The following is a 27511-nucleotide window of genomic DNA, read 5'->3' as shown; positions in this document are numbered from 1 at the left end:
TGCCCCTCCCAACTCACACTCTGTCTCTCTCTGTCTCTCAAAAATGAATAAATGTTAAAAACATTTTTTAAAAAGGAGGAGAGTCTGAAAGCAGAGAATAGGGTCAGACAGTCTGAGTGAGCATCTCACTAACCATACAACGGGCTAGTTAACCTCTCTGTGCCTCAATTTTTCATCTGTAAAATGGGGATGCTAATAGTAACTATTATGATAACTCTTACGTACTGTTATATGCCAAGCACTGCTCTAAGTGCTTTATATATATTTATTCTGACATCCTCACAGCTGGCCTATAGAGGTATGTGTTAATATGTAATAAGTGAGTTAATATATATTAAGTGCTTAAAATAGTGCTTGGCACGCAGCAAATGCTAGAGGAATATGCAGTTAGTACTGTCATCTCTATGATTCCACACAAATGAGGGAAAGACACGGAAGACTGTCTGCTGTTTATATCCTGTAAGCAGCTGCAGAAGTTGAGGTGTGAGAAGATTCAGGCTCCCTGACCTTGAATCAGCTCCATGAGGAGAGGGATTCAGTAGTGACCAGAATCCCCAGCACCAGGACCATCACCTGGTCCACAGCGGGCCCTCAGAAAGGATCTGTTAAATGGCTCAATAAAAGAATCAATGAAATATGGGGACCATTCACCCCAACTCCCCATCTGAAGTATCAGTTTCTTCTTTTAAAAAAAATTTAACGTTTTATTTATTTCTGAGAGAGAGAGAGAGACAGGGTGAGCAGGGGAGGGTTAGAGAGAGAAGGAGACACAGAATCCAAAGCAGGCTTCAGGCTCTGAGCTATCAGCACAGAGCCCAACACAGGGATTGAACCCACAAACCATGAGATCATGACCTGAGCTGAAGTCAGATGCTTAACCGACTGAGCCACCCAGGCACCCCTGAAGTATCAGTTCCTTCTAAGGCATCCCAACCAAGTGTGTGTCTGCTCTCTGCTTGCACATCTAGCATAAATGGGGAGGTCACTTCCCCCCCAGAGGCAACACATTCTCCTTCTGGATGATTCCAACAGAAGACCCTGTGACTTCCACTCATGGGTTTGGCTCTGCCCTCTTCCAACCTGGAAGGTGGTAAGCCTTTCTGAACCTTTTCCTGGCCATGGAGAGAGGATTTCCAGGGCGAGTTGTTTGTCATCTCCGACCTGGATGACGGCAACAGCCTAAAATGGGCCTCCATGCTTCTGCCCTTGCGCCACGGTGGCCTGACTCCGCACCCAGAGGGATCCTGTGAAGACCTTATATCTGATCTTGTTCCACCTCTACTCCAAACTCTCCTGTGGCTTCCAGCTCAGAGGAAAAGCTAAGGTCCTTTCTAGGCCACCTCCCATTGCCAACTGGCTCTCTCTCTCCATCCCAGAGTGAGACACGCTGACAGTCTCCAACAGTTTTTGTTTTTATTGGTCAAGAATTCTTTACAAAATCCACACACACGCATCCACACGCACACATGATGCCTGCCCTGGTTTGGCCACCCCCTGCCCTGCTCCTCTCCTGGGATCAGACCTTCCTGGCCTCACCCAGCAATGCCACCCTGTAGCACCCCCCCCCCAGTGGCCACCAGCGGAGGAGCAGAGAGTGGGACTCTCTTTTTCTGCCTCTCTGCTCAGAAACAGAGGCCCGTGCCCTGTGGGGGGAGGGGAGGAGGGACAGATAGGGGTGGTGGGGAAACAGGATTTTCCTCCTTCCTCCTACAGACTCCTTGAGTTGCCAGCTTAGGCCCCAAGTATCACAGTTGCTAAGGCCTTGGGATCATCTTCTGGTTGAAGCTTCTCCATCCCCATTTTGCAGACTGGAAAGTGAAGGTCCAAAGAAGAGTATGAGTCCTTCAGGTCACAGTGTTAGTCTCTGGTGGGGCAGGGAATGGAATGCCATTCTTCCTGGCTTCCAGGAGGTGGAAGAGATTTGGGCACCGCTAGACCCTCAGGAAAGGGGACAGCCAGGGCTGGGGGCAGGAAGGGAGTGCCCAGAAGTTGTCCTTGGAGCCCAGGCCCAAGGAAAGCAGCCCCTGGGCAGCTGAGTAAATCGCAGTGTCTGGCCAGCCCTATAGAGGTTTGCCAAGGCTGCCCTCTGTCACCGCCCGTGTGGCTTGCTCAGGTATACAGCCTGGATCTGTCAGGATACTGGTAGATGTGCTCAGCTGGCGGAGGGAGTTCAAGACAGCTGGGGAAAGAGAGTGAGTGAGTGAGAGAGAGGGAGAGATACCTTCTGGGGTCAGGGCCCTACCCTTGGATGCTGAGGACAAAGGAATAGGGAGGAGATACTAGCTGGCAAGACTGTCAGCCCCTCCGAGGACCTCTGTCTGCAGGTTTCCTGGTGGCCAGGGGACCATCCAGGGCAGGCTGGACCTACAGTCTGAGCAGAGTGGAACCCTCTGCCCCGAGGCCTGGACATTCCAGTGGGCAGGTAGGTGGCTCACGTACTCGGCCGGAGAGCAGGCAGGGAGCAGTACTGGTCCAGCCAAGCCAGTGAGGTCTGGCGGAGGCTCTGCAAGCTTGCCGTGGACACCATCCCATTGAAGGACTCGAACAGAGGCCGAATGAGGACGCTGAACTGGGCCCAGGTCAAGGATCGGGCCCGTTGTCCAGCCAGTACCCTCACCCAGCTCATGTGTAGCCCTGACCTCTGGCCCAGACAAGGGCAAGGGCCTGGCCACTGTGGCACCTTGAACCTCGAGGCCTCCCGCTATAGCCACCCTCCCATCCTCTCCAGCAACTCTACGCGCTTCTTCTGGGCTGGACTATCACTCCTCCCTGGGCCTCCTGCCCCGGGCTCAGCCAAGAACTTGACCAGGTTAGGGAGTGAGAGACTCTTTAGGACCGACCCCACTCACGCCACTCAGACTTCAGGCTCTTCCCAAACTGCCCGTGGGACACCCTGTGGGCAAGGCTGTGTTCCCCTCACCCAGAGGCTCCTCCCTCGGTTGCCCTCCGCTCCCAGCTAATCTACTGGGCACTCCTGCCGACCAAGATGCCAAGGGCCTGGAAGGAGGGAGCGGAACCGGAGCCCCTTCCCCTGGGAGCAGCTCTGGGACCCTGCCTGGCCTGTGGAGCTGAGCCTGCATTCGGGCACAGCTTGGTCCCGCGGCCGCGCTCACCCCACCGCGGGCCAAGTGAGGATACCACCCAGAACTTCCAGTTGTGCAGTGTCCGGGTGCGGACATAGTCGTCGAACATGTCTCGCATCTGGTCGAAACGCTGGTGCGTGATGGGCACCCCGGTAGCAGGCAGCTGCTGCTGGCACAGGCTGGTTGGGGGGGGGGTGCAGGTCAAGGCTTGGTAATCCTGCCCCCTTCCCTGTGAGCATGCGTGCGTGTGCGCACCCCCCGCCTACTTAATGGCAGCGTTGAGCTCCTCAATCTGGTCCCGCAGCTGCTGGGCCTCCTCCTGCATGGCCGCCCGCTCCTGCTGCAGCATGGCGATGTACTCGGCCGTCTTCTGCAGGGTGGTCGCTTTGCTCACCTGCAGGCACACCTAATGTGGGCTCAGGTGCTGGAGGTGGCCCCACTCTGGGGTCCACTGAGGAGGAAACTGGATGTCTGGGGGGCCCTGAGGTTTGGTCTTGGGCAAGGAGCCCTATGGCTCTGGGGGTGCCGGCCCGGGCTGGGGGCTCTCACCTTGAGGCTGGGCTGGGCGCTGAGTGTGCTCACCAGCCCATGCAGGGTGTCAAACCCCAGCTTGATATTGAAGCGCCTCTTCTGCTCTGCAGAGATGTGTGTGATGCGCCGGTTCTCAGTCTTGGGGGCGGGGTCAGACAGAGAGGTGAGCCTAGGAAGGAGCATGGAAGGGCCTGGGGGTAGCAAACAGATCTTGGGGTGAGGGAATGGTGCCACCTTGTTGTCCTGACGGCCCCGGCTTAGGATGGGTTGAGGGGGAGAGACGCAGACACTCAGGGTCCCCGGGCCTGGCATGGAGTTGAGCTCCCCAGACAGCCGCCGCTCACCACCTGTGGCCGGGAAAGACAGACCCACAGACAGACCGACACAGGGGAGAGGGTCCCATTGCCCTGTCCCTCTCATCCTGGCCTCAGATGCAGTCCCCCCTTCTTCCTTCCCCTTTCTCCATCCCCTAGAGTCCCCCAATCCCTGCAAGCCCTCTTTACCGCTGTGTGCTGGGGGCGAGAGCCGCTCCGCTTTGGGGACAATCAGGGGCCTGGGAGGGGCCAGTGTGGTTGGGCCTGGAGGTGGCCGGGGCGGTGTGGGGGCCGGGGTTGGGGGTAGGAAGGTGCAGGGGAATTCAGGGGCCATCTCCTGCTGGAGTGGAGAAGGGCAGAGAGTTGGGTGAAGCCCTGGGCCCACCCTCACCTCCCAGTGCCCGCCATCTTACCGGGGACCCCGAGGGCCGGAGGAGGGTGCCCGACACAAGGGGTGGTTCCAGGGCTTGCTCAGGCTTGGCTGTGCACAAGCAGAACTGTGAGGGACACTGGGGCCAGCCCCAGCCCCATCATCTCCCAAGACCCCATCCCTCCCCTCCAAATAGCCCACCCCCCTTTCAGGTTTGGGGCCTATGTCCCTAATTCCTTGCCACCTTCCCGACAGCTGAGCCCACCCCTTAACACTTCATCCTCTGCTCCCACAGGCTCCCCACTTCCCCTCTGTGGGCAGTGCTCTTCCCATCTCACCTGCTGTGAGCAGCTGTGTGAGGCAGGGGTTGCTGCCCCCGGCTGGGGCAGTGGCAGCGGGATTGGGATTGGCGGTGGCAGGAGCCAAGGTTGGGGGGCTGGGCTTCTGCCCTCTAGGGGATGGGGTGGGGGGCTTGCCTCTGGGCCGCAGGCCTTGGGGCACTGTGAAGTGAGGCCCAAATTGGGGCTCCAGATACCCTGAGGGTAGAAGGTCTATGGGGAAGGGAGTAGGGGCAGGGCCTGGATCCGGCTGTGGGGTAGCTGGGAAGGCAGTGGGAGCAGGCAGTGGGGACACTCCTGGGGCAGGAGGGACAGTAGAGAAGGGGAATCTGGGAGAGAAGAGAGGCTCTTCCTGTAGCAAAGCTGGGGGAGGAGCCATGGGAGGGAAGGAGGGTGGGAGACAGGGCTCTAGGCCAGGCCCCTTGGGAAGGGCAGGGTATTGGAGGAGGGGTGGGGGTGCTGGCGGGGGTGGGATTTTGGGCTTAGGGTCTTCAGGAAGGAGGAAATCAGAGTTCAGGAAGGCACTGGAGTCCAGGGGACCAGGGCAGCTGCTCCGAGCCTGGTTGGGGGACAGACAGAGAGCAGGGGAGAAAGCTGGCCTTTGCAGCCACCCAGGCAGCCTCTTGCTCTGGCTAAGCTCTGGACTGGGCACTGGGAGAGAGAGGAGAAATGATCCTGCTGTCCCCCCACCCACACACACCAAGGGAAATTGTAACCTAATGAGGGGAGGGAGTGGAACACACTTAGGCACAAATTAGGCATGAGAAAGAGCATCAATCTTCCTGCCCATCTTTTCATTCATTGACTAATGATTCCATCCAACCACCAATCCATTCATCCTCCATATTCCATTTGTCCTCTCACCTGTGAGCTAACTCATCTCCCTATCTCTCCACCAACCCATGAAGTATAAACCCATTCACCAATCCATCCAACCCATTCATCTACCAACCCATCCATAAGCAGCCACCTATCCACCGTCTGTTCTTTGACCAGCCACTTATCTACCCACCACCCTATTTATCTACAAACCCATCCACCAGCCCGTCCATCCATCCAACCAACCATCGCCTCCCACGTAAGCCTCCACCCCCATCTACAACCCGCATATGCATTCACTGACACACCCATCCATCTCTACACTCACTCATTCACTTAGCAGCCCCATCATTGGGCAACCATTGACCCAATGCTGCCTCCACCGTGCTAGGTATGGAAGATGCAGCGGTGAGCAAGGCCTGGCTCTTCCAGTAAGGAGCTCACTGTCTGGTTGAGGAGAGAGACCTGTCAACAATGAACTACAATAGTGCTGGAACAGTCTGATGACAGAGGGAGAAGGCGTCTGACCTGGCAGCAGAGAGGCAACCTCAGGAATGAGCCTGTGAGTTCCTGCTCCAAAATGGCAGGTTCACTGTTTCCTAAACACTCACACTGAGCTTTCTGTCTCCGCATGCTCTCTCCCCATCCAGCTTGCCCTCCACTGGCCTCTTCTGCCCAAACCCAACACATTCACTAAGCCCAGAACCTCCCCTCCTCCAGGAAGCCTTCCTCAAGCAACCAGTCCTTCCTGGTACCCTGCTCTATGCTCCCCTGCCCTCAGCCTCCCTCCCAGAACCACCTGGTCCAGCTCTGCTTCACAATGGTTTTTCCTCCCCGGCTCAGTGGCGCCCACTCAGAGGGCAGAGATGGGGTCTCCCTCCCTGACTCCAGTCCCTCTCAGTCGACCAAGCACAGGAAAGGGCACACAGGAAGAGCCCTGAATATCTCAGGGACATGGGCAGGTGAGCGAGGCACGGCCAAAGGCCTGGGGTAGGAGCTCACCTGCAGGCGGTTATGCCCTGAGAGGTGGGTCATGCCTGACGAGGCAGGGGGCACCTCTGAGCCCAGGATGGAACTGCCAAAGAAAGGGTCAGCCATGGTCCCAAAGCTGGGGGGTTCCGGGAAGTGGGAGGCTGTGGGCGTCTGCGGGGGGCGGTAGCTGGGGAAGAAATCTGTAAATCAGACATACAGGGCGGTGGCAGTTAGGGATAAGGCCACGCGTGACTGGAGGCGGCGGGAGGAGAGTGGGCCTCGGGCTGTGTCCCCGAGCCAGGCTGGCCTCTCTGGCAGTGAGGTGGGGGGAGGCGGGGGAGGGGGGGCTTCCACAGGAGATTGTGAAATTGGGAGAGTTTCTGTCTCGCTCAGGGGAAGCGGCAACAGAGGTTCGGGTAGGATGGGCCTGCATGGAGGATGGCAGAGGCCTTGGGGGTTGGAGAGCAGGACCCCGGGAAACAGGCCTCCCGCCGAGCCCCGCACTGGCTCACGAGGCCCCCTTCCCTGTCCCAAGCCTGGGCACTCCCGTCTTCTGCTCCAGTCACCAGCTCTGCTGGGCCACAGAGAGGGGCGGGGTAATAGAGAGCGCCTGGGAGGGACAGGGGTGGGGTGCAAGGCGCAGAGGTCTGGGATAGGGAAGAGCCCCAGGGTGATAGGAGTTCAAGGGGTGAGATAGAGGTGAGAGGGGTCAGGAGGTCAGTGGGTCTGGGACAAGTTGGTGTGTGGGAAGGTCAAGTGGGGCCTCAAAAGTAGAGCCCAGGAGTGGGGTGGAAGGGCTAAGGGGTCAGAGGGTGGGCTCAGAGTGGGGGCAGGAGTGAGGGGAGGCGCTGGAAAGCCTGGAAGAGCTGGCGGGGAAGGGTCAGCCAGATTGTCTGAGGTGCGGGTTGTGTAAGGCCCAGGCTATTCTGGTTTTGGGAAGCAGCTGCCTGTGGCCTGACCACATCCCGGGCCTGGGCGCCGCCCGCCCACCCGCTCCCTTCCGGGCACCTTTCTCTGACCCTGACCAGCCTTTGGCCTGCACCAGCTCTCCAGACCTCCTGGTCTGGTCCCACCCAGCTCTGCTGGCCTTGGATGGGCCCCGGGGCCCCAGGCAGGGGAGCTGGTCAGGCCTCTCTCCCAAGGGAAGGAGACCCAGGAGTGGGACAGATAAGACAATGCCAAATCTGGAGCCTGATGGGGGTTGAACTTGTATGTGCATCTTTTTTTTTTTAAGTTTTTAGATTTATTTTGAGAGAGACAGAGATAGTGTGAGTGGGGGAGGGGCAGAGAGAGGCCAGACGCAGGGTGAAACCATGAGATCATGACCTGAGCAGTGATCAAGAGTCAGATGCTTAACCGACTAAGTCCCCCAGAAGCCCCGAAACTTGTCTGTGCGTCTTGCGTGAGCCCAGTGCCCACGGTGTTGCTGGAAGCCCGGCCCCGCCTGTGTCAGTGTGTGGTCTCATGTAGCATCTCTCTGTCTCCTTGCGTGTGCGTGTCCTGTGTCTGCAGCACTATCTGAGCCTGTGTGCCGGCCTTGACGAGAGGTGCTCGGCACGTGTGCGTCTGCTGTGTGCTTGGGTGTGTGTGTGTTTGTGTGCACGCACGTAAGAGCTCACGTGTGTCTTTCCTCGGCCCCCTGATCAGAAAGGATCTTCTCGTCCTACTGTCTGCCTTGAACCAAGGGACTGAGTGGCAGAGGGCAAGTGGTCACCGATCCTCCATGCCCCAGCCCTTGCAGACCGTGGGCCTTACCACTAGGCCCCTTGAGGCCTAGGCTCTAGAGCCAGCCCCACACTGCACCTGCTTCCTGGTCAAGGCTGCTGCCTCCTCCTCGGTGCTCAGAAGGGCTCGTGGAGCAAGGAGCCCAGCTCACCACGGAGCCACCACCAACTCCCAGCCATGGTGCACCCTCAGTTGCCCCTCCCCCTTTCCTAGCCCTAGCCAGTCACCCATGGAGCCTTAGTCTCCCCCATCCCAAGCTTCTACCCCCTCCCTGAGACCCTCTCCTGCTCCAAGCCCCCTCCCCTTCCTTGAGCACTCCTCACCAAGCCCCCTCCCTCCATGGAGTTCTGGCCTCTTCTCTGGGTTTCCTCTCAAGCCAGGAGCTCTTGGGACGATCAAAGCACGAGCCCTGGTGGCCCTGGCGGTCCCGGCCCTCCCTACGCATGGAGCGCTAGAGAGGGCCACGCTAACCACCCCCCTGCATGACCCACACCCCCTATCATAGGTTGCCCATCCTCACCCCCACCCAAGCAGCCACACTGGATTAAGAAAAGTGGCTTCTCAGCTCCAGTGTTGGTCCCGGAGCCCAGGGTCGAGGCAGTTTCCTACCTGTGGCATGGGTGCGTGTGCCCAGACAGGACCGCTGCCCTCCCAGGCTGGTCTGCTCTCAGGGCACTGCCATCAACACTTCTGCCCCCACAGCCCCCACCCTCTCCAGGGCTGAGGCAGGGGTGGGGGTGGTTCCTCATTCCCTAGTTCCCGCCCCACCTCTTGACTGACAGGCCCAGGACCCTGTGGGGAAGGAGTGGAGGGGTCATTGCAACTAAACCTTTATCCCAGAAACCCCCTTTCTCTCCCTGGAGCCTTGGCTAAGGCAAGCCAAGTCTCTATGGCGACCTGACCCCTAGCATGGCTCCACAGTCTCCTAAATGTTTGATTATCGGGACAATCTCCACGATCTATAGCTAAGTAAAAGAAACGATGTCAAGAAGAGTGTGTTGTGAAAACAAAAAGAGACATTTGTCCACAGCTGCTTATACAGACATGGGTATCTTTGGGAGGACACAAAAACGAGTGGCCTGGTGGCTCTGAGGTCAGGAGAGGAAGGCACAGAAACATGTTACTTAAAAAGTGCTTGGGGCACCTGAGTGGCTCACTCAGTTAAGCTTCTGACTTCTGCTCAGGTCATGGTCTCATTGTTCGTGGGTTCAAGCCCCACATCTGGGCTCACTGACAGTGCAGAGCCCGCTTCAGGTCCTCTGTCTCCCTCTCTCTCTGCCCCTTCCCTGTGTACTCATTTGTCTCCCTCTCAAAAATAAATAAATATTAAAAAAAAATTTTTAAGTGCTTTACAAGATACAATTCCTGGGATTTTCTTCTTTTTTTTTTTTAAGCTTATTTATTTTGAGAGAGAAACAGAGCACAAGCAGGGTAGAAGCAGAGAGAGAGAGAATCCCAAGCAGGCTCTGAACTGTCAGTACAGAGCCTGATGCGGGGCTCGAACCCACAGACCACAAGATCATTACCTGAGCCAAAACCAAGAGTCAATGATTAACTGACTAAGCCACCCAGATGCCCTTCCTGGGATTTTCCTAAAAAATAACATAGGAGGAAAAAATGGATGAGTTCTAGATGAAACCAGAGTGATCAAGGGCTGATAAATATTGACGTTGGTGATGGTTACATGAGGGTTCATTGAAATCACTGTCTTTCTACTGGTGTGTGTGTTTGGTATGTTCTTTAATAGATAGTTTTTAAATTTTGTTTTGTTTTTGTTTTATTTATTTATTTAGTAAGAGAGTGTGTGTGTGCAGGGGAGGGGCAGAGAGAAGAGGAGAGAAGATTCAAAGCAGGCTCTGCACTGACAGCACAGAGCCTGATGCGGGGCTGGAACTCAGGAACCGTGAGATCATGACCTGAGACGCAGCTGGACACTCAACCAACTGAGCCACCCAGGTACCCCAATAAATTGTTTTTAAAGGGAATTATATAAATAATAAACAGACCCAAACAAATGAAAGTCCCTTTCTCTCCTGAGAGTCCCGGCATGCACTGCTTCCTGGGAGCCCACAGAGCCCAGAGCTTGAAGTTTCAATGCCCCTGGGCCTTGGCCACTGCCCAGATATCCAGTTGGGTCCTGCTCTCACCTGAGGCCGCGTCATTTGCATCCCAAGTCCGGCCAAAGGGAGACCAGGAAGGCATCTCTCAGAAATCTCTCAGGTCATCCATCCTCCCAGAGGGGCTTGAGGTCTGCTGGTCATGCTGGGACTTTCCTTGCACTGACCCAGCTGCCTGCCCCCTCTTCCCCCCCCCCCCCAACCTCCAGGACAGGGCGCTGCTTCACCTGAGATCTCCATGAAGTCATCCAGGCTGGGCTGCAGGGGTGTCAGGTCCGGCTGGATCATGTCAGCATTGCCCACATAGGCTGGAGGGGGCAGAGGTGACGTCAGGATGAGCAGGCGGCGCGGATGGGGGGCTACCCACTCCTGGCCATCCTCTCTTGGCTGCCGGGATTTTCACAGGCCTCCCTTCGCAGGCGCAGGCCCTTACCATCCTCAGGGGGCAGCTGCATGGGTGTGGAGCTGGGCTGCGTCATGGTGAAGAGCGTGTCGGAGATGTCGGACAAAAAGCAGTCGAGGTCCAGAAGCTGCCTCCCGCCAGGCTCCTCCTCCGGGCCCCCGAGCAGCACGGGCACCACGCTGGAGAAGAGCTGCTCGCACCATCGCTCCGGTGGCTGCCAACCCCCTTCCGCCTAGGGAGACAAAACCTTCAGCAGCCACTGGAGGGACACCGGGGTCTCCCGCTGCCCCTGGCCCTTCCGCATGGCCCCCTGCCTGGGGGTGAGGTGGGCAGGACATGGCCCTCCTCACCTCTCTCTGGAGGACCCAGTTTGCCGCCTGGAAGCCTTATGGTCACCCCATTGGCCTCTGACAATTGCCCCCACGAGCTAGAGCCGGATGGCCTGCCGGACAGATAAGGGTCCTCTTTCTGTCCCCTGTGCTTTTTCCTGCCTGGAATCGCAGTTCTTAGGGACTTCTGTTCCCCCATGCCTCCCACCACTTGCTCGGTTAACCAGAAGGTTGGGGGCTTCCCACCACTGCGTTCAAAGACTTCCCGGGCTGGGCTGGGGAGAAGGGCTCAGTCAACCCGAGGACAGCGGCCACGCCCACCGCCCTCAGCGGGTCCCGCCCTCATCACCTTGAGAGAAGCTGTCAAGTCTCTGGGTCCAGGGAGCACCCACCTGCTTTGGGGTCAGGATATCTCCTTCCCTGCTGGACTTACGGAGCTGCAGGAACACAGAGAGGCGGACAGTGGATCCCTTGTCCCTCTTCCGTCTCTTCCCGTCTTGGCTTCCCCTCCTCACAAGCTCCCCCAGGCAAAAGGGATCCCCGTTTCCCCTCAGGAGCGCTTCCGCGCTGGGAGGTAAGGAGGCTGCGAGGAGACCCTCGGCCACACGGTGGCGCTGTCAGCATGGGTCTTAATGGTGGTGGGGGGGGGAGCCTCGCCCGGGCTCTTCCAAGAGAGGCAGCGGTCGGCAACCCCCCCGGGGCCCCCCACTGACCCGCTTCTTGTAGTAGATGCGCCACTTGTGGTACTCGCGCATCACCACCTCGATGCGCCGCTTCCAGTAATTGCCCTCTAGGACCACGGCCTGGAGAGGGCCGGGGAGGGGGCTCAGTGAGACAGGCAGCCGGACCCCCACCCCGCACCAATCCCTGTCGGGGCCAGCCCCTCCTGCCCGGCGCTGGAAGGGGCCGGGCTTGGTAGGGAGGTAGGCAGGCCGGAGGTCCCCCGCCACTGAGCTACCTCTGGTTTCCGGTGCTCATCAGCCTCAGGCCCCTGCAGGGGGGTCACGAAGCCACACACGGGGCTCTTCCTCCGCTCCACATCTGGGAGAAGGGGGCCAGGTCAGGAGGGTACCCAGCTCCTTCACCTCCCACTCCAAGGGGACCGGGACTCAAGTGCCATACTAGGAAATCCTGCTTCCCGTGCTTAGATGAAGTGCCATCTCCTCCAGGAAGCCTTCCTGCCTGCTCTAGCCCTCCCAGAGCTCCCTCTACTATGGGACCCCGTGAAAGGAACCTCCCACACCTCCTCTGCCTCCCTGGGCAGCCCAGCAGGCGTGCGGGCCATGGTTGCTGAATGGGGTTGTGGGATCATAGGAAGTGAGCTGCTCCCACATCAGACCCTGAGACCAGCAGGCCAGTGTCTGGAGCCCTTGGTCCCCTGCCTAAGGCTCCTAGGCACTGCCCAAGCTGATGCCAGATAACCACCTCTTGTCCCTTCAGGCCACCTCGCTGAGCCCTTTTTCCCCCTCCTCCACTCCCTTCCCTATCTCCAATCCTGGCCTCTCCCCAGGCTCCTTCTTTTGGGCCCATAAACACTTTCCAAGCTCCCCTTTTCCTCCCAAACTTTCCCTTCCTTTGCTACCCCAGCAAGCTAATCTTCCCTTTCACCCCTTTGCTTTGCTCCCAATTCTGGAAGATTTGTCACCACTACCTGCACCCCAGGCATCTTGGTCTCCTCTTCACTTTGTGTAACTTCTGTACCTGGCCCCACTGCCCTGCCAAGGCCCCTGCCTGCCCCCCCCCCCCCAACCCAGGCCCATCCCTCTGGGCCTCAGCAGTAGAGCATGCCCTCCCTCCCTCCACAAGGGAACCTTCCTTTGGTTCTCCTGCTTCCCTGACTGATTTCACTGTCAGGCCCCCCCACCCCCAATCCTGCCCCTTTCCAGGCTTATTTTCCAGCTGCCCGCAAAGTCTCCATCAGAATGTCCCAAATTAAAAAAAAAAAAAAAAAAAAAAAGGATGTCCCCAAACTTGAAATCTTCCTCCCACTCACAGAAACTCCTCACTGACCTCAGCATTCCTAACTCACTCCTGAGGATGTGTGGCATTTCTTCCACTGTCCCCTCCCCTCCATATTCACTGCCACCCCCGGCCTGATGTCATTTCTCACTCTGGCCTCCCTGACTCCAGCCTCACCCTCTCCTGCCCATCTTCCTTTTATGGCCCAGAAGCGCAGAAACCCTCCATGGCTCCCTCTACCTCTGGGATAAAGTCTACACCCCTTAGCTTGGCTTCCAAGCCCTCCATGACTGGGCTATCTGCTTTGCCTGGCTTTTCACCTCTTTCATAGGCCCCACCTTGAAGGCAGATGGCTTTCCTCCACCAAAGCCCACCCACCGGTGTTATTCTACACCACCCTTCCTTTCCCTCCTCTGCCTCACCCATACCTGCCCACCCATCTGGACAGCCCAGGGCCGCCCCTCTTCCAGGAAGCTTCCCTGCTCTGAAACTCCGTGGTCTTATCTGCCTCACTCTCTACTTGGCCTTGGCCATTTCTCTGCATGCTGGCCTCCCTGCTGGGAGTAAAAGCAGAAACCATTGCCCTTTAGACTCAAATCTCTGAATCTGGGGCAGAGCTTGGCATGCAGTAGGACTTCCAAACCTTGGGATCCCCGAGCAGTGACTTTTTCCACCTCAGCCCTCAGCAAACTTCCTCTTGGAAAATAGACAGATGAGGGGGACCACCCGAACATGACATTTATTGGGACCTTCAGCATCATTTACAAAGTTCTGTCCCAAAGGACATTCTCCCAAATGATCCCCATGGGAATGGGCGAGAGAGTTTGTCCTGGTACCAAGTGAGCGTGGCTTAGAAGACAAAGGGATGGGCCCTCGGATCTAGGGACTCCCTGGGGCTCAAGCAAGGAGGGTCTCTAAGAGTAGCTGCCCTGGCTTCCCAATGAGGAAATAGGCACCAGAAAAGGATAAGTTTTCCCAGGGCCCCCAGAGCTCAGGTCTGAGAAGGCCTGGCTGGGCTTTCCCTCCCCTACGTCAGGGACCCTGTGCTCCAGACAGAAGGGCAGTGACCTTGTGGCTCCTGGATCTGGGACAGGCTTTATTTAACACCGAGAAGTTCATCCATTCAGGCGGCCACCTAGCCCCTTGCACGTAAGCTGGGACAGATACTGGGACAGGGAATCAGTGGAATGGGGTGTGACAAAGGAGGGGATCTCGGAGGCCAGGAGCATGCAGAGGGGTGGCAGGTTGGAGGGGATGAGCCAGGCAGCCCTCCAGCTGTCCCCACCCCTCTGCCTTTCCTGAAGTCCACCTTCAAACCCTCAGTGCTCAGGAAGAAGGGGCGTGTTGACATTTGTTACATGCCTGTGGGGTGCCGTTACTATTATCACAATAATATCACCTTCTGGGAGCCCTTGTGCGTGTGAACGATCTCCCTGAAGACTCACAGCAAACTGTCAGAGTGGAACCTACTGTTATTCCCACTCTGCAGATGCGTGATCTTCAGCTAGGGAGGCTAGGGACTCTGCCAAGGTCACACGGCTGGGGCATCCTAGAACTTGACTCAAACCCACCTCTGTCTGACGCAGAACGTGGCGTGCTTCCAGCAACTCGTGCAATAGGTAGAGACCAGGGTCTGCCTGTCTGGGGGAGGACCCTGGGTGGCATCAGAAATGTCTTCTGCAGAGAGAAGGGTTTGCATCCCATCTGCCTTCATGGGGAAGGGTGGAGAGTGCAGAGGTGTGTGTAGGGGTGGGGAGTGACTCCCTCTGGCCTATCAGCTTCCTGGTCTGGGTAGGGCCCATTCTGTGTGTTGTCAGGTGAGGCCTGGAAGCCAACCAGCTGGGAGCAACGGAAGGAGCACTGGGCTCAGAGTAGGAGAGCCCTGGACTTCCAGCCAGTCACAGCTCTGCTTCTTTTATGCTCCACGACCCTGAACATGTTATTGGCCTTCTGGGCCTTACTTGCTCATCCATAAAATGGGAGTGATAATATCTATCTGCCAGGGTTGCTAGGAAGCCTCAAGTAAGATGATTTATGGAGCACTGGACACATAGATAAATAGAAACCAGAAAACCCTCCCTCTTTCTGCTTGGATGGAATCCAGTGGAGCCGGGACAGAGAATACTGAGTATGGTCCCTCCTGGCCTGTGTGCTCCCAGCTCAGGGAAGCCTTTGATGAAGCAGGACTTGATTGAGCTGGACAAGGTCCCAACCCTGAGGCCGCTCAGCCTCTGCTGCTGGGCCACGGAGGGCGGGAGGGTCTCATATGCCCAGATGAATGACCGTGACCTCCTCAAGGGCATCCCAGATTCAACCATCATTTATTGGGCCCCAGTTTTGTGCCAGGTCCATTCATACTTGTTATCCCCATGCCAACCAAGAAGAGTAGGACTATTGGCCTCATTTTATAGATAAGGAAACAGATTCAGAGAGGTTAGTCACACGGCCTGCAATCACACAGCTGGCAAGGGCAGAGACTGGGGAAGAATGCAGCTCTGGGTAATGCCCAAGTCCGAAGCCCCTGCCACTCTACCACATGGCCTCTCTAGGCCCCCTGTCCCCAGTTCCATGGGGGCACCTGATGGGGGTTCAGTAAGGACTTTAGTGAAAGGCTGGTGAAGACCCAGGCAGGACCCTTAGCTTCCCCATTCGCGACGTGATGCCACTGGCCTAGCCAGCATCTCACACCTCTTTCCACCCTGGCATCTGGGGCACTGACGATGCTGACAGAATGCAGAAAGGGTCTTGAACTGTCCTCCAAATCTCTGCCCACCTTAGGACTTCCAAGGTGTGACCCCGGCTGTGCCTAGCACCCCAGGGGAGAGCACCCTTTGGGACACATTCCCTGAGACCCTATGGGGGTCAGATGCTGGTTCTGGCCCCAAGAGGGTTTCCTGGGCACCTCCCACATCAGCCCCCCATTGCTGGCGAGGCCCCAGGTGCCCACTCACACTGGATATACCAGGCCCTCCAGATGGCGTTGTTGAGGCGGATCTTGTCCCGGCAAAGCAGCTTGAGGCCTTTGAAATTCTTCCACTTGGGAGACACCAGCTTGCCACTGTCAGGGGGAGAGGGCTGGGTCAAGGGGGTGGACAAGGGGCAGCTCAGAGGGGCCTCCCACAGGGCTGGATCCCCCTCTTCCCCCGCACTGGCTACTCATCCATGCCCGGCAAGCTGAGGGCACCCCTCCAACCCCGCCATTCCTGCCCTTCACTCTAACCTGCCTGAAATCTCTACCCTGAGAGTCAGACCTTTAAAAACCCCTCCCAGGTCCCTGCTTCTGGCTGAGCTGCTCATTAACCCATCACCAGAACTAAAACCAGGGCCGAAACCTATTTGTCACTTTCCTCAGGACAATCATGCCAGCGGCCTCACAGGCATCTGTTTCTCAGGCTGGCTAGGGAGGGTGTTCAGACCCATTTCTTTCTTTCTTTTTTTTAATGTTTTTTATTTATTTCTGAGAGAGAGAGAGAGACAGCATGAACAGGGGAGGGTCAGAGAGAGAGGGAGACACAGAATCTGAAACAGGCTCCAGGCTCTGAGCTAGCTGTCAGCACAGAGCCCAACGTGGGACTTAAACACAAGAACTGTGAGATCATGACCTGAGCCGAAGTCAGACGCTTAACCGACTGAGCCACCCAGGCGCCCCTTCAGACCCATTTCTTATGGAGGGCAACTGAGTGCCAGGGAGGGAAAAGGGCATGCTTAACATCACATGGTGGAGACTCGTTCAGGCCCTGTGACCTTTTCTCCACCAGTCTCACTGGCCCCCTTCAGCCTCCCCCGGGGGATGGGTAAGGTGTGCCTGGGTGGGGAGAGAATCTCTTCGCCACCGGTGGCTTCCAAGCAGCCAGCCGCTGCCTTTTCACTGCCCTTCTGGCGTCTGCCTGCTCCAGAATCCCAGGATGGCAATGGGGTATGCTGGATGGAGTGTGCCCCTTCTCAGGGGCGTGTGCAAAACAACAGCCATCAGGCCCCAAAGGAAGGCACCTGGGATGGTGGAGTGGTGGGTAGTGGGGAGGCACCACCCTGACCCAGGCCCTAATCCTGCCCCTAATCCTAGCAGTCAGTAAAATAAACTCTCGCAATGACTGTCAAGGTCAAGATGTACTAGGCGCAGGCCAAGTCTGCCAGCCCTAAGGAGCTGACCGAGGATGTCAAGATGCTCAGGGTCTAGACCCCCAACCTCCTCCCTCCCTCCTCATGGTCCACAAGCCAGGGCTGTATATGAGTCCCCTCTGGCCCACTTTCGAGGACCCTTGCTCACATGGAAGTCTGAGGCCCCGGGGCTTATTTGTTTTTCAAACACCGGCCTGCCTTCTCCCAAGGCTTCTCCCTCATCGTGGGGGTAATGGGTGGGTGGGTGGCAATGTGACTCCTATAGCTCCTTAAGTGCATGGGTCACCGGGTCTTCTCTCCTCTCTGGTGTCCAAGCTCCTGTGTTTGTTTTGGGGTATGGAGTAGGAAGAGCTGCCACCCCAGGGTACCACAGGCCTCATTACCCAAATAGAGTACATAGCCCATGGCTGCTGGCTGGCCCTCTCCCTCCTAAGTTAGATAAACACCATCTGTCTCGTAGGGAGACATGGGTGGGGTGCACTGATACCTCCTGGGTCAGCTTCTTCTTTGCCACCTGGGGGGACTCCTGAGTTTGTTGCTCCTGCCTGTATCCCAGCAACCTCCCCACCCACTCTGATCACCCAGTATCCCGTGCCCAGCCTGCCTGCCCCTCCTCCCTGTCCCTGCTGAGGCTCTGGGGTTTGTGGCCAGGCAGGGCTTGGGGAGATGAGACAGTGACAACATCCAAACCCAGGAGGAGAGGATTTGGTCTGTGCTGGGCTTGTTGGCTGGGAAGGGAGGAGAGGGGCCCAGCCCAGAGGAAAAAGCCTGTGACCAGGGCTCAAAGGCTTCTTCTGACCAATAGAAAATCTGGGAATCTCAGGGATGGGTGGGAGAAAAGCTAGAGCTCTTAGTTCGGTCCCCCCCCCCACCCCAGTCCAATCTCCCTTATAGGAACTCCAAGGTCCTGCCTTGGGTCTACATCCCCGGGGCCATTCTTTCCACAGCTAGCCACAAACAAGTGCTTTCTTGGAACTTCCAGACCCTGTCTCCCTGGGGCTTCCACCCACAGAACCGTGGAATATGCACCTCCTAGAAGAGAAGTCCTCCCTCTGCCCACAATGCCCTGCTGAGGATGAAAGCTGGCCAGGCACCCACAGGCTGTCCTCTGGGTCAAATACCTTGGGACCCCTTGCCTTGCTGTCCCTTCCCATCCAGTCACTCTCTCAGGTCATCCTGCCTTCTCCAGTCCTTTCCTCTCCAGGGTACTGCTATAATTGGGGATATTCAAAGGCTAAAACACTGTCCCAGTCTGAGCCTCAGATTTTTTTTTTCTCTACCAAATAGGGGAAGCCAAAGCCTCCTCTAGTACTGAGTCACCTCCATCCCTGGCTCTTGGGCCCCCACAGAGATGAAATATTCTAGGTGTTTAGAGAAAAAGAACAGCCCATTCCTCCCCAGCTGCCCTGGGTCCCATCAGATTCTTAGTCCGGTCTCTTAGCGGGGGCAGTCCTTGGAGTGTGCTCGCCCTGAGCTTCCCCCCCCCCCTCCACTTTTGGTCACCCATGGTCTGGGATGTAGTATAAAGCAGGAAGCTGAAGTTGGGAGCAGGTGAGAAATGGCCGGGGGGGGGGGGGTGCCCACATCCGGTGTACCAGGACCTTAGATGCCCTGTCCCAGCCGGTCCCGTGATGTCCTAGGAGGCGGGGGAAGGGAAGAAAGGGACGGGAATTTGAACTTTCCACATCGGTCGGGCGCCCTGGACGATCAGGTTGCAACATGACCTGGGCCCGGGGCCAGAGCATGTGGGCCAAGGTTACATCTCCTGCAGCCAATGGGGTCGCGGCTGGGCTGCCGCAGTTGGGGGTGGGCAACACCCCCGCAGTCCCCCCCCCGCTCCGGCTCGGGATCAGAGAGACTCAAGGGCCGTTCTGTATTCCGCGGTTCTCAGAAGGGGAGGAGGCGCCGCCGAGGAAGAGGAATATTTGCACAGAGAAAAGATCAAGGCTGGCCGATCCCCCTTTCAGCTCTACGGTTTTCGGTTGATAATTTATCCTGGCCCCTCTGCTCCTGGGAACTTTGCTCCAGGGCAACGGGCCAGAACCCGGGTTCGCGCCCTCTCCTGGGACGCAGGCGTGGAGCCCGGGCCGGGCGCGGTCCGCGAGCTCCCCCCGCCCCGACACGTGTAACAGGGGTCCCAGGCAGCGCTAGGCGCTCGGCCTCGCTCTGCGACCGGGGTAGGCGAACCCAGGCCTCCCGGGCACCAGCGGCGCGCGGCGTACAGCACCCCCTGCTGGGTGCCCGCTGGGAAACTCAGCCAGCTGTGCCCCCACCTCCCTGGGCCCGCGCGGGCACCCTTCTCCCTCCACCCTCGACTAGCAAGTCAAGAACAGGTGTCCCAGCAATTGGGAGGTGCAGGGAGGACGAGAGACTGGGTTTCAAAAGACGTTGGCTATAAATCGGGACAATCACGGGCGTGAGGAGTATCGCCAGGGTGCAGGGATGAAATAGGTCTGAGCCGGAGGTACTGGGGAGGGAGCAGAGGGCCGAGGTGGTCGGGTGGAGTAGCCCCCAGAGTGGAGGGTGGGGATAGCTTAGGGTTCTGGGAGCGCGAGGGGATGCCCGGCATTTCTCTGGGGGCAGAGGAGTCAGGACGGGGAGAGGGGCCTTTGGTGGGTCGAGGTGGAGGTCAGGAGGTCCGCGCCCTGAGGGGGGAGTGAAAGTGGTGAGCCATGGGAATCTGGAGGCAGGGCCAGGGGCAGAGGACGCTCGGGATTGGGGGAGAAAGGTGTCCAGGATGTGGTCGGACTCTCCGAGAGCAGTCAGGGACCAAAGTTTGGGGCCGGGTGGGGTGTCCGGGGCCCCAGCGCGTGGCGCCGCCACAGAGGGCCGAGGCGGCCGGGCCCCGGAGCCTCCCTCACCTGTAGGCCAGGCTCATGCACTCGAAGAGGCGGGTGAGTGTGGGGTCGATGCTGCGCGGCCCGAAGTCGGCGGGCCCCGTGGGCCCCTCCTGGTCGCGCCGCCGGGTCAGCGAGTCGCTGTGCGGCGACGACACCATGAAGTGACCGCTGTGGATGACCTGCGAGCGGAGCAGCCCGCCCGCGCTGCGCCGGTTACTCGGGTCCTCCGAGTCTGTGTCTGAGTCCGAGTCTTGGCTGGGGACGACCCGCGGGCAGTGCAAGCCCGCCGCCAGACCCGCCAACGCCCCAGCCATGGCTTTCGTCGCCGCCGCCTCGCCCGGGCGCGATGGAGCTGCTGGCTCGGCCAGTGTGGCCCGATTGGCCTCATTAACATAACCCCGCCCCATCCATAGCCATAGGTCGTTCGAGGGGGCGGGGCCTTGAGGCCTCAGCGCGCGGGAGAGGAGGGACTGGGCTTAAATTAGCATAATCAATATGCTAAGCTGGAGCGCGGGCGAAGCTACTGCGGGTCTGGAGTTTGCAAGAGGAAGAGGTCCCTAACTCCGCTCCCGCCTTTCCTTACATGGTGCCCCTATCTTGCCCAAAAGGGGCCTCAAGAAGAGTTGAGTACTGGGGCGCCTGGTTGGCTAAGTCGGTTGAACAACCTGTTCTTGATCTCCGCTCAGCTCCTATCTTGGCTTGGGTCATGATCTCGTGGTTCGGGCGAGTTCGAGCCCCACGTCCGTCTCTGCACTAACAAGTGCAGAGTCTGCTTGGAATTCTCTCTCCCTCTACCCTATTTGTGCTTGTGCGCTCACGCGCTCTCAAAAAAAAAAAAAAGGTTTGACTTAATATTCACTCCTGAGCCTGAGAGCCTCAGTCAGTCCCTGGGATTCCTTGCTTCCAGGAGCGCCCTCCTGTGAAGCCCCTCAGCTAACTACACCCCTTCCTCCCCGCCGTCCCTGGTCTTCAGGCTCACATTCACCCTCTCTCGGTCCTGCACACAGCTGGACACACACACCTCTCAGAAGTGTTGTGTGGCCTGGCCCCCAAGAAAGTCTCAGCACCCCCAGTTGCCATTATGATCATCACTACATCCGCGCAGAGGCCCTGGAGGGTTACATGAGTGTGAATCCATGAGTGGTGATGGGTGACGACTGGCCAGGTGGAGTCTTGGTCACCTTCCCCTGACATCCCCAGGGCAAGTGCACTGGGTCCTCCCTCTTGCTGCCCTGGGGTCCAGCTCATGTTCCTGTTTCTGGGGTCTCTCTTCTCACCCTGAGAACACGAACTCGGCTGTTTGGTCTAGAGCACTCACACCGTCACCCGGCTGGCACCTTTAACAATCCTCAGAGGTGGGATTCTTGCCCCGCCTCAGAGCACGTCACCAGAGTCTACAAGAGTGGAAACACACCCGAGTATCTACACAGGGCCCGGAATGGAACCTAGTCTAGAATTCCAGACTTCCCATCCAGGGCTATCTCTGGTGGGGGAGGGGAGGGCTAGAGGCCAATGCTAATTAACCTCCCTTGGTTTTGTGGAAGGCGTGGCCTCTGTGTGGTCACAGGAGAGAAAGAGGGGGCTGGAAGCTTGGAGAAGGTTCTCCCAGAGTGTTTTCTTCCCTCCCCTGGTAGGGTCACGCAGCTCCTGCAATCACATGGCAGTGCCTTGAGGGCCCCTGTGGTCACCTGAGGCACTGAAATGATCGCCCGAGGCTGCTCACAGTCCCACCTCTCCACCCACCCACCTGATGTCCCTTGGCCAGGTACCCTCCGTCCCTGCCAGTCGGCTTTCCCTCCCTGGAGCCCCAGGTGCCTCTCTCTGCAGGGGGTGCATTCTCTCTGCTCACCTGAAGGCCAAACTCTGGGGCCTCAGATGCCCACCTCGGTCTGCCTCCTCTGGAGAGAGAGCCACTCCTAAGCGGTGCTTTTGGGATCCTGTACACGGAGCCCGACAGGGTCACTACTTATGTGCTACTTATATGCCTGTCTGGCTCTGCCCCTGACTGTTCCTTGGGTGTCTGAACCCCCACACTGGGCATGCAGGGGCTTGGGAACGCCTGGAGAAGGGCATGGCACTAAGAGGACGCCGTGGCCACCTTGGGGAGCAGGGGTAGAAAGCAGGGCGTCTTTTCCCTTGGCGCCTCCTAGCTCCGGGGACCCTGCCTTAGGCAGAGATCTGAATTGATCCTCCCTCTGCCACCAATTGCACGAATGCCCCAGGGCAAATCTCTGTCTTCCTGGCGCTCTGTCTCAGTCTCTCTCTCTCTCTGTCTTTGTCAACTCAGGAAGTTGAATTCAGTGATTGCTTAGGGTCCTGTAACACCCTAGGTTCTAAGTCTGTCCCATCAGGAGCACTCCTCTCCCCACCCCGCTCCCGCGGGCCGCCTGTCCCCAGGAGAAAATCTCAGAATTGTCCCCTGTGGTTCAAAAGGTTTTCTCATGAGTTGAGTCTCAGTAGGGTGAATTATCTGTCTCACCCCACTACCCTCTCTTTCCCCAGCCATCACCTGGCTCTCTGCACCCCGTTCTTGCCCTCCTCAGGGCCTGATAATACCTCTGGAGGGCTAAGTACTGAAAAGGCAACCCCTCTCTGTGTAATTCAAAACAGAACAACAGTATTTGTACAATAAATGCAAGGAAGTTCATAAATCTTGACTTCTTCATGAGGACATCTTCGATTAGAAAAAAAAAATCCATTTCTATTTTTTTTTTTTCAAAAAGAAAAGAAAAAATTTAAATGCTACAAGCTCGCTGGGGCCTGGCATGCATGCTTCATCTGTCTTGTCTGCCCCCCTCATCATCACCCCTAACCATACTGAAGTAGGTAATATTACCTCCATTTTACAGCTGAAGAAACAGGCTCAGGGAGTGAGGCACTTGCTCAAGGTCCCGCCGTGAGAAAGGGCAGAGCCAGGTCTGACTCTGAAGTCCAAGCTCCTTCGCTCATGAGGATGCCACTTATCTCCTCTTAAATATGATTCTAGCTACGGGCAGCTGGGATACGACCCCCCATCGGGGCCCTGGCAGGCCAGGGCGTGGGCACAGAGGTTCAGGGTGCCCTTGCCCGGATGACAGTGCAGGCTTGTGCAAGCTGGCCTGGCTCACCCCTTTGCTCTCTTTCCGATCTGGCCCCTGTTACCCACTGCCCTGTGTTTACACCCTCTCTCTGCGGCCAAGTATGGTTTACAGCCCACGGAGGCGCAGGACCAGGTCCGGGTTGGGGTGTGCGGCCCTAGCTGGCCCAGCCATCCTGCTTGACACCACACCCGCCCTGTGTCCCAGCCTTCGTTCTCAGGATCCCTCGCTTCCCTCCTGGTCGGGAAAGCTCACCCAAACTAGAAGTGCCACCTCCCCCTCCAACATCTTCCCGGAGTTCCCATCCACGGCTCTTGTTCCAATAAAACTTTTAACTGCGTTCCGCTCTGCAGTCACAGCGAGGGGTGCACATTCCTCCCTATCCCACTAGATGGCGAAGTGCCTGAAAGCGAGAATCCCATCTTTCTCCTCTCCACAGACCATTTTCCTCCAAGTGCGAATGTCCAAATGGGTTTTTGTTGAATGAATTGAGTTTAAACTCGGTCTACTACGTGTGTTCTACCTATCCATCCGTCTACACACACACACACACACACACACACACACACACACACACACACACCATTTACGAAGTGTGTATTATGGTCCTATCCCAGTGCTAGTATTTCACTTTTGTGAAAATTAAAAAATTACAGAGGGGCACCAGGGTGGCTCCGTCGGTTGAGCATCTGACTCTTGGTTTCGGCTCAGGTCATGATCTCACAGTTTCGTGAGTTTGAGCCTCGTGTCTGGCTTTGCGCTGGCAGTGTGGAGCCTGCTTGGGATTCTCTCTCCTTCTCTCCCCGCCCCTCCCCTGCTTGCGCTGTCTCTGTCACTCTCAAAATAAATAAATAAACTTAAAAAAAAACAGAAATGCAAAGATGTGGCACTTGTTATATCCATAGAGATGGAAAGTAGATTAGTAGCTGCCAGGGGCTGGGAATAGTTGGGTGTGGGCAATTAGAATGGCTGCTGATGGGTATTGGGTTTCACTTTGCGGATGATGAAAATGTTCTAGAATGAGACAGTGGGGATAGTTGCACAACTTTGTGAATATGCTAAATGACACTGGAAAAGGATGAATTTTATAGTAAGTGTATTATATCTCAGTAAAATTAGGCACTTTTATATATCATTCCATTTCCTGGTAGTCCTCACCACTGTGCACGTGTCTGGATGTGTTACATTTTACAGAAGGGGAAACTGAGGCTCCGGGAGGTGATTCAGAGTACTGTTGTGAGAATTACCGATACATGGCTAATGCTGCACCTAACCTAACCCACCCATGGAATGTTCATAACAGCTCCATGATTTTCAACTCATCTTGTAGACAAAGAAACAGGGTTCGCCAAAGGTCACAAGGTACAAAGAGAGCTGAGATTCAAACGCAGGCAGTCCGATGCCAGCCTGCCCCCAAGAATGTACGTTCTCAAATTAGAAGGAGGAGCCATCGTTTGGGGGGACGTGGTGCCAGGAGAATTCCATCCCTGCCGCTGCCAGGGTAACTTGGCACAATCACTTCGGAAAACTATTTGTCAGCACCTACTAGGGCTGAACATCCACCTCCCTGATAACCCAGCAATTCCACAGATGGGTGTATATGTGCAACAAAGTACACGTACACAACTATTCACTCAGCAGTGCTCCTATCAACTCAATACTGGAAACAACCCAAATGGCTATCACAGGTAAATGGTACATGCATGGCAGTACACCCACTGCTATGGAAGAGAAATGTATATAATATATATATAATATAATATACACACATGTATAATATAATATGTATATTATATATTATATTATATATTATAATAATACATATATAGTATGTACACATTAAATGTAATACATATATATATTACATATACATTTGTAGGCTCCATGCCCAATGTAGGGCTACGAACTCTGAGATCAAGAGTCGCCTGCTCTATTTAAAAAATTTTTTTTTAAATGTTTTATTTATTTTTGAGAGAAAGAGAGAGACAGCGTGAGTAGGGGAGGTTCAGAGAGAGAGGGGGTCACAGAATCTGTAGCCAGGCTCCAGGCTCTGAGCTAGCTGTCAGCCCAGAGCCCGATGCGGGGCTCGAACCCACGAACCGTGAGATCATGACCTGAGCTGAAGTCGGACGCTTAACCGACTGAGACACCCAGGTGCCCCAGGAGTTGCCTGCTGTATTGACTGAGCCAGACAGACAACTGCTTCCTCTACAGATTATTAATACAGCAATGGGAATGGACACCGTACAACCAAATGCAACCATATGGGTGCATCTCACTGACAACATGGTGAACAAAAGAAGCTCAGGAGGGTATGTGCTGTAAGACTTCATTTATATAAGGCTCCAAAACAAGCTAATCTGTGGTTTAGGAGTCAGGGTAGTGTTTAGCTTTGACGTAAAAGAAGGCATCAAGAAGGGGCTTCTTGGGGTGCTGCTAACATTTTGTCTCAGTATCTGGGTTCAGGTTACACGGGTGAGTTTGCTGGAAATATTCATCAAGCTGGATACTTTTGATGTGTGTGTACTTTTTATAGGTATGTTAGATTTAAAGGTGTTTTTTTTTTAACGTTTATTTTGAGGGGGGTGGGTAGAGAGAGAGGGAGACACAGAATTTGAAGCAGGCTCCAGGCTCTGAGCTGTCAGCACAAAGCTTGACTTGGGGCTCAAACTCACAGACCATGAGATCGTGACCTGAGCCCAAGTCAGACACTTAACTGACTGAGCCACCCAGGCACCCTGATTTAAAAGTTTTTGAAAAGAAAACCACCTGAGTGGCTCAGTTAGTAGAGTGTCCGACTTCGGCTCAGGTCACGATCTCATGGATCATCAGTTCAAATCCCGCATTGCTGCTGTCAGCACAGACCCTGCTTCAGATCCTCTGTCCCCCTCTCTGTCTGCCCCCTCCCTCCTCGCTCACGCTTTCTCTCAAAAATAAACATTAAAAAAAAAGTTTTTGAAGAGAAACCAAGTTTGCATGTGTGCGCACACACACACACACATGCATGCACACACAGGACACACACACACACACACACACAATCAGCCACTCCACCCCCTGAGTCACCTTGGATGCTCTTACCTGAAGCCTGCCTTAGCTGGAAGTGAATTGGGCATCTAGGTGGGGGGAAGAGGGACGTGGCATATCAGGCCAGAAGAGGATTTGGGGGGATCATTGAGTGAGTTGAAGAAATAGGGGATGCAGGGGTAGACAAGAATGAGAAAGAGGGGTCTTAGCTGTGTCTCTAACTGGCAGCAAGATGGGAAGACATTTCCCCTGTCGGGGTCTCAGTTTCTGCATCTGTGAAATGGGCGACCAAATCATAAAGGAAAAATCAATAAATGTGAATACATTAAAATTAGGAAGTTGGACCAGACTAGTTTTCACATCAGAAGTACCCAATTGTTCTACCAAAAAAATGTAGGTCTCAGCCTAAAAGGAATGAAAAAAATCACTTCCCTTTGAGAGAAGCACATCTCACATTTCTAGACTTTCTGCTTCTATATTTATATTTAGAGATACTATAAGTGTATTGTTCATACACTTTAAAATTATGAAAATACCAAATAAAAATAAATCCTATGTCGACTGCCCCTGGTCCCACTGAGAAGCCCTGATCTTTGTGGTCTGAGATTGTGAGAAAGGAGGAGAGTCAGGGGAGGAAGAAGAGAATAGAGATGGAGTGAGCACACAGCTCCTTCTATGCATCTATTCATCTGTATCTATCTGTGCATCTGGTCATTTACATATCCATCCATGCATCCCTCCATCCATCTATCCCTCCCTCCATCCATCCTTCCCTCTCTCCCTCCATCCATCCATGCATCCCTCTATCCATCCCTCCATCCATCCATCCCTCCCTCCATCCATCCCTCCCTCCATCCACCCACCCACCCATCCATCCATCCATCCATCCCAAACTGCCCACCTATCTATCCATTCATCACCTGTCAACCCATTATTCATCTCTTCTTGCATCCATCTATTCATCCATTCATCTCCTCCCACTCAGTCGGTCCATTTGTCCATCTTCCTTCCATCTATCCATCTACCTAAACTTCTATCTCTTCATCCCTTTCCTCACCCAAATAACCCCCTCTGCTGCCCATCCAGCACACATATTAACTGTCTGCTGGCATCAGGCCCTTAGTTAAGCCCAGGGTACTGTTTGGGGGGCGGGTAGTGGCAGAGACATGAACCCTGTCCAGCAGCTTCTGATGGGTTCCTGCCCCAGGCTGGGCTGCCTTGTGCTGGGGCATAGGGTGTGGAGGGCCCAGGAGAGGAAAACAGAAGCAACTGGAGAAAGACCGGCAGACAGGGTGGGAGCTAGGATCCAGAGCCTGTCCCAGACTGAGGATGGACAGGGAGAGGAGGAGACTGGCTCTGAAGGTCAGCCTCGGCTTCCCCAGATGGTCCTAGAAAAATCAGCCCAGGCCCCGGGGATCCGGGGGAATGTGCATTGAGGCTAGTTTCAGGGCCAGCCCTCTTCAATCCCTCTCCATCTTCTTCCCTCCT

General features: G+C 55.9%; 1 protein-coding gene across 4 annotated transcripts; it reads right to left on the bottom strand.

The window, feature by feature from the left end:
* Positions 1-1396: 1396 nt before the first annotated feature.
* MLXIPL (MLX interacting protein like) lies at positions 1397-20249 on the bottom strand. Of its 4 annotated transcripts, none has more exons than XM_039243530.1 (17): positions 19941-20249; positions 15912-16018; positions 11960-12042; positions 11715-11804; positions 11394-11438; positions 10703-10904; positions 10497-10577; positions 6458-6627; positions 4637-5195; positions 4342-4409; positions 4118-4268; positions 3849-3961; positions 3633-3752; positions 3350-3477; positions 3139-3262; positions 2440-2569; positions 1397-2179 (listed from the first exon to the last, which is right to left on the bottom strand). In XM_039243530.1, the coding sequence occupies exons 1-17, from the start codon at positions 20231-20233 to the stop codon at positions 2061-2063; spliced, it is 2583 nt and encodes an 860-aa protein (XP_039099461.1). In that variant the 5' UTR covers positions 20234-20249; the 3' UTR covers positions 1397-2060. The 4 variants fall into 4 exon arrangements, with proteins under 4 accessions (XP_039099461.1, XP_039099462.1, XP_039099459.1 ...); XM_039243531.1 differs by having other exon boundaries at positions 4118-4265; XM_039243528.1 differs by having other exon boundaries at positions 3849-4268.
* Positions 20250-27511: the final 7262 nt, after the last annotated feature.

Source organism: Hyaena hyaena, unplaced genomic scaffold, assembly GCF_003009895.1.
Source record: "Hyaena hyaena isolate Hyena2069 unplaced genomic scaffold, ASM300989v1 scaffold_228, whole genome shotgun sequence".
NCBI lineage: Eukaryota > Metazoa > Chordata > Mammalia > Carnivora > Hyaenidae > Hyaena > Hyaena hyaena.
This window is presented reverse-complemented; position numbering and strand designations above follow the sequence as displayed.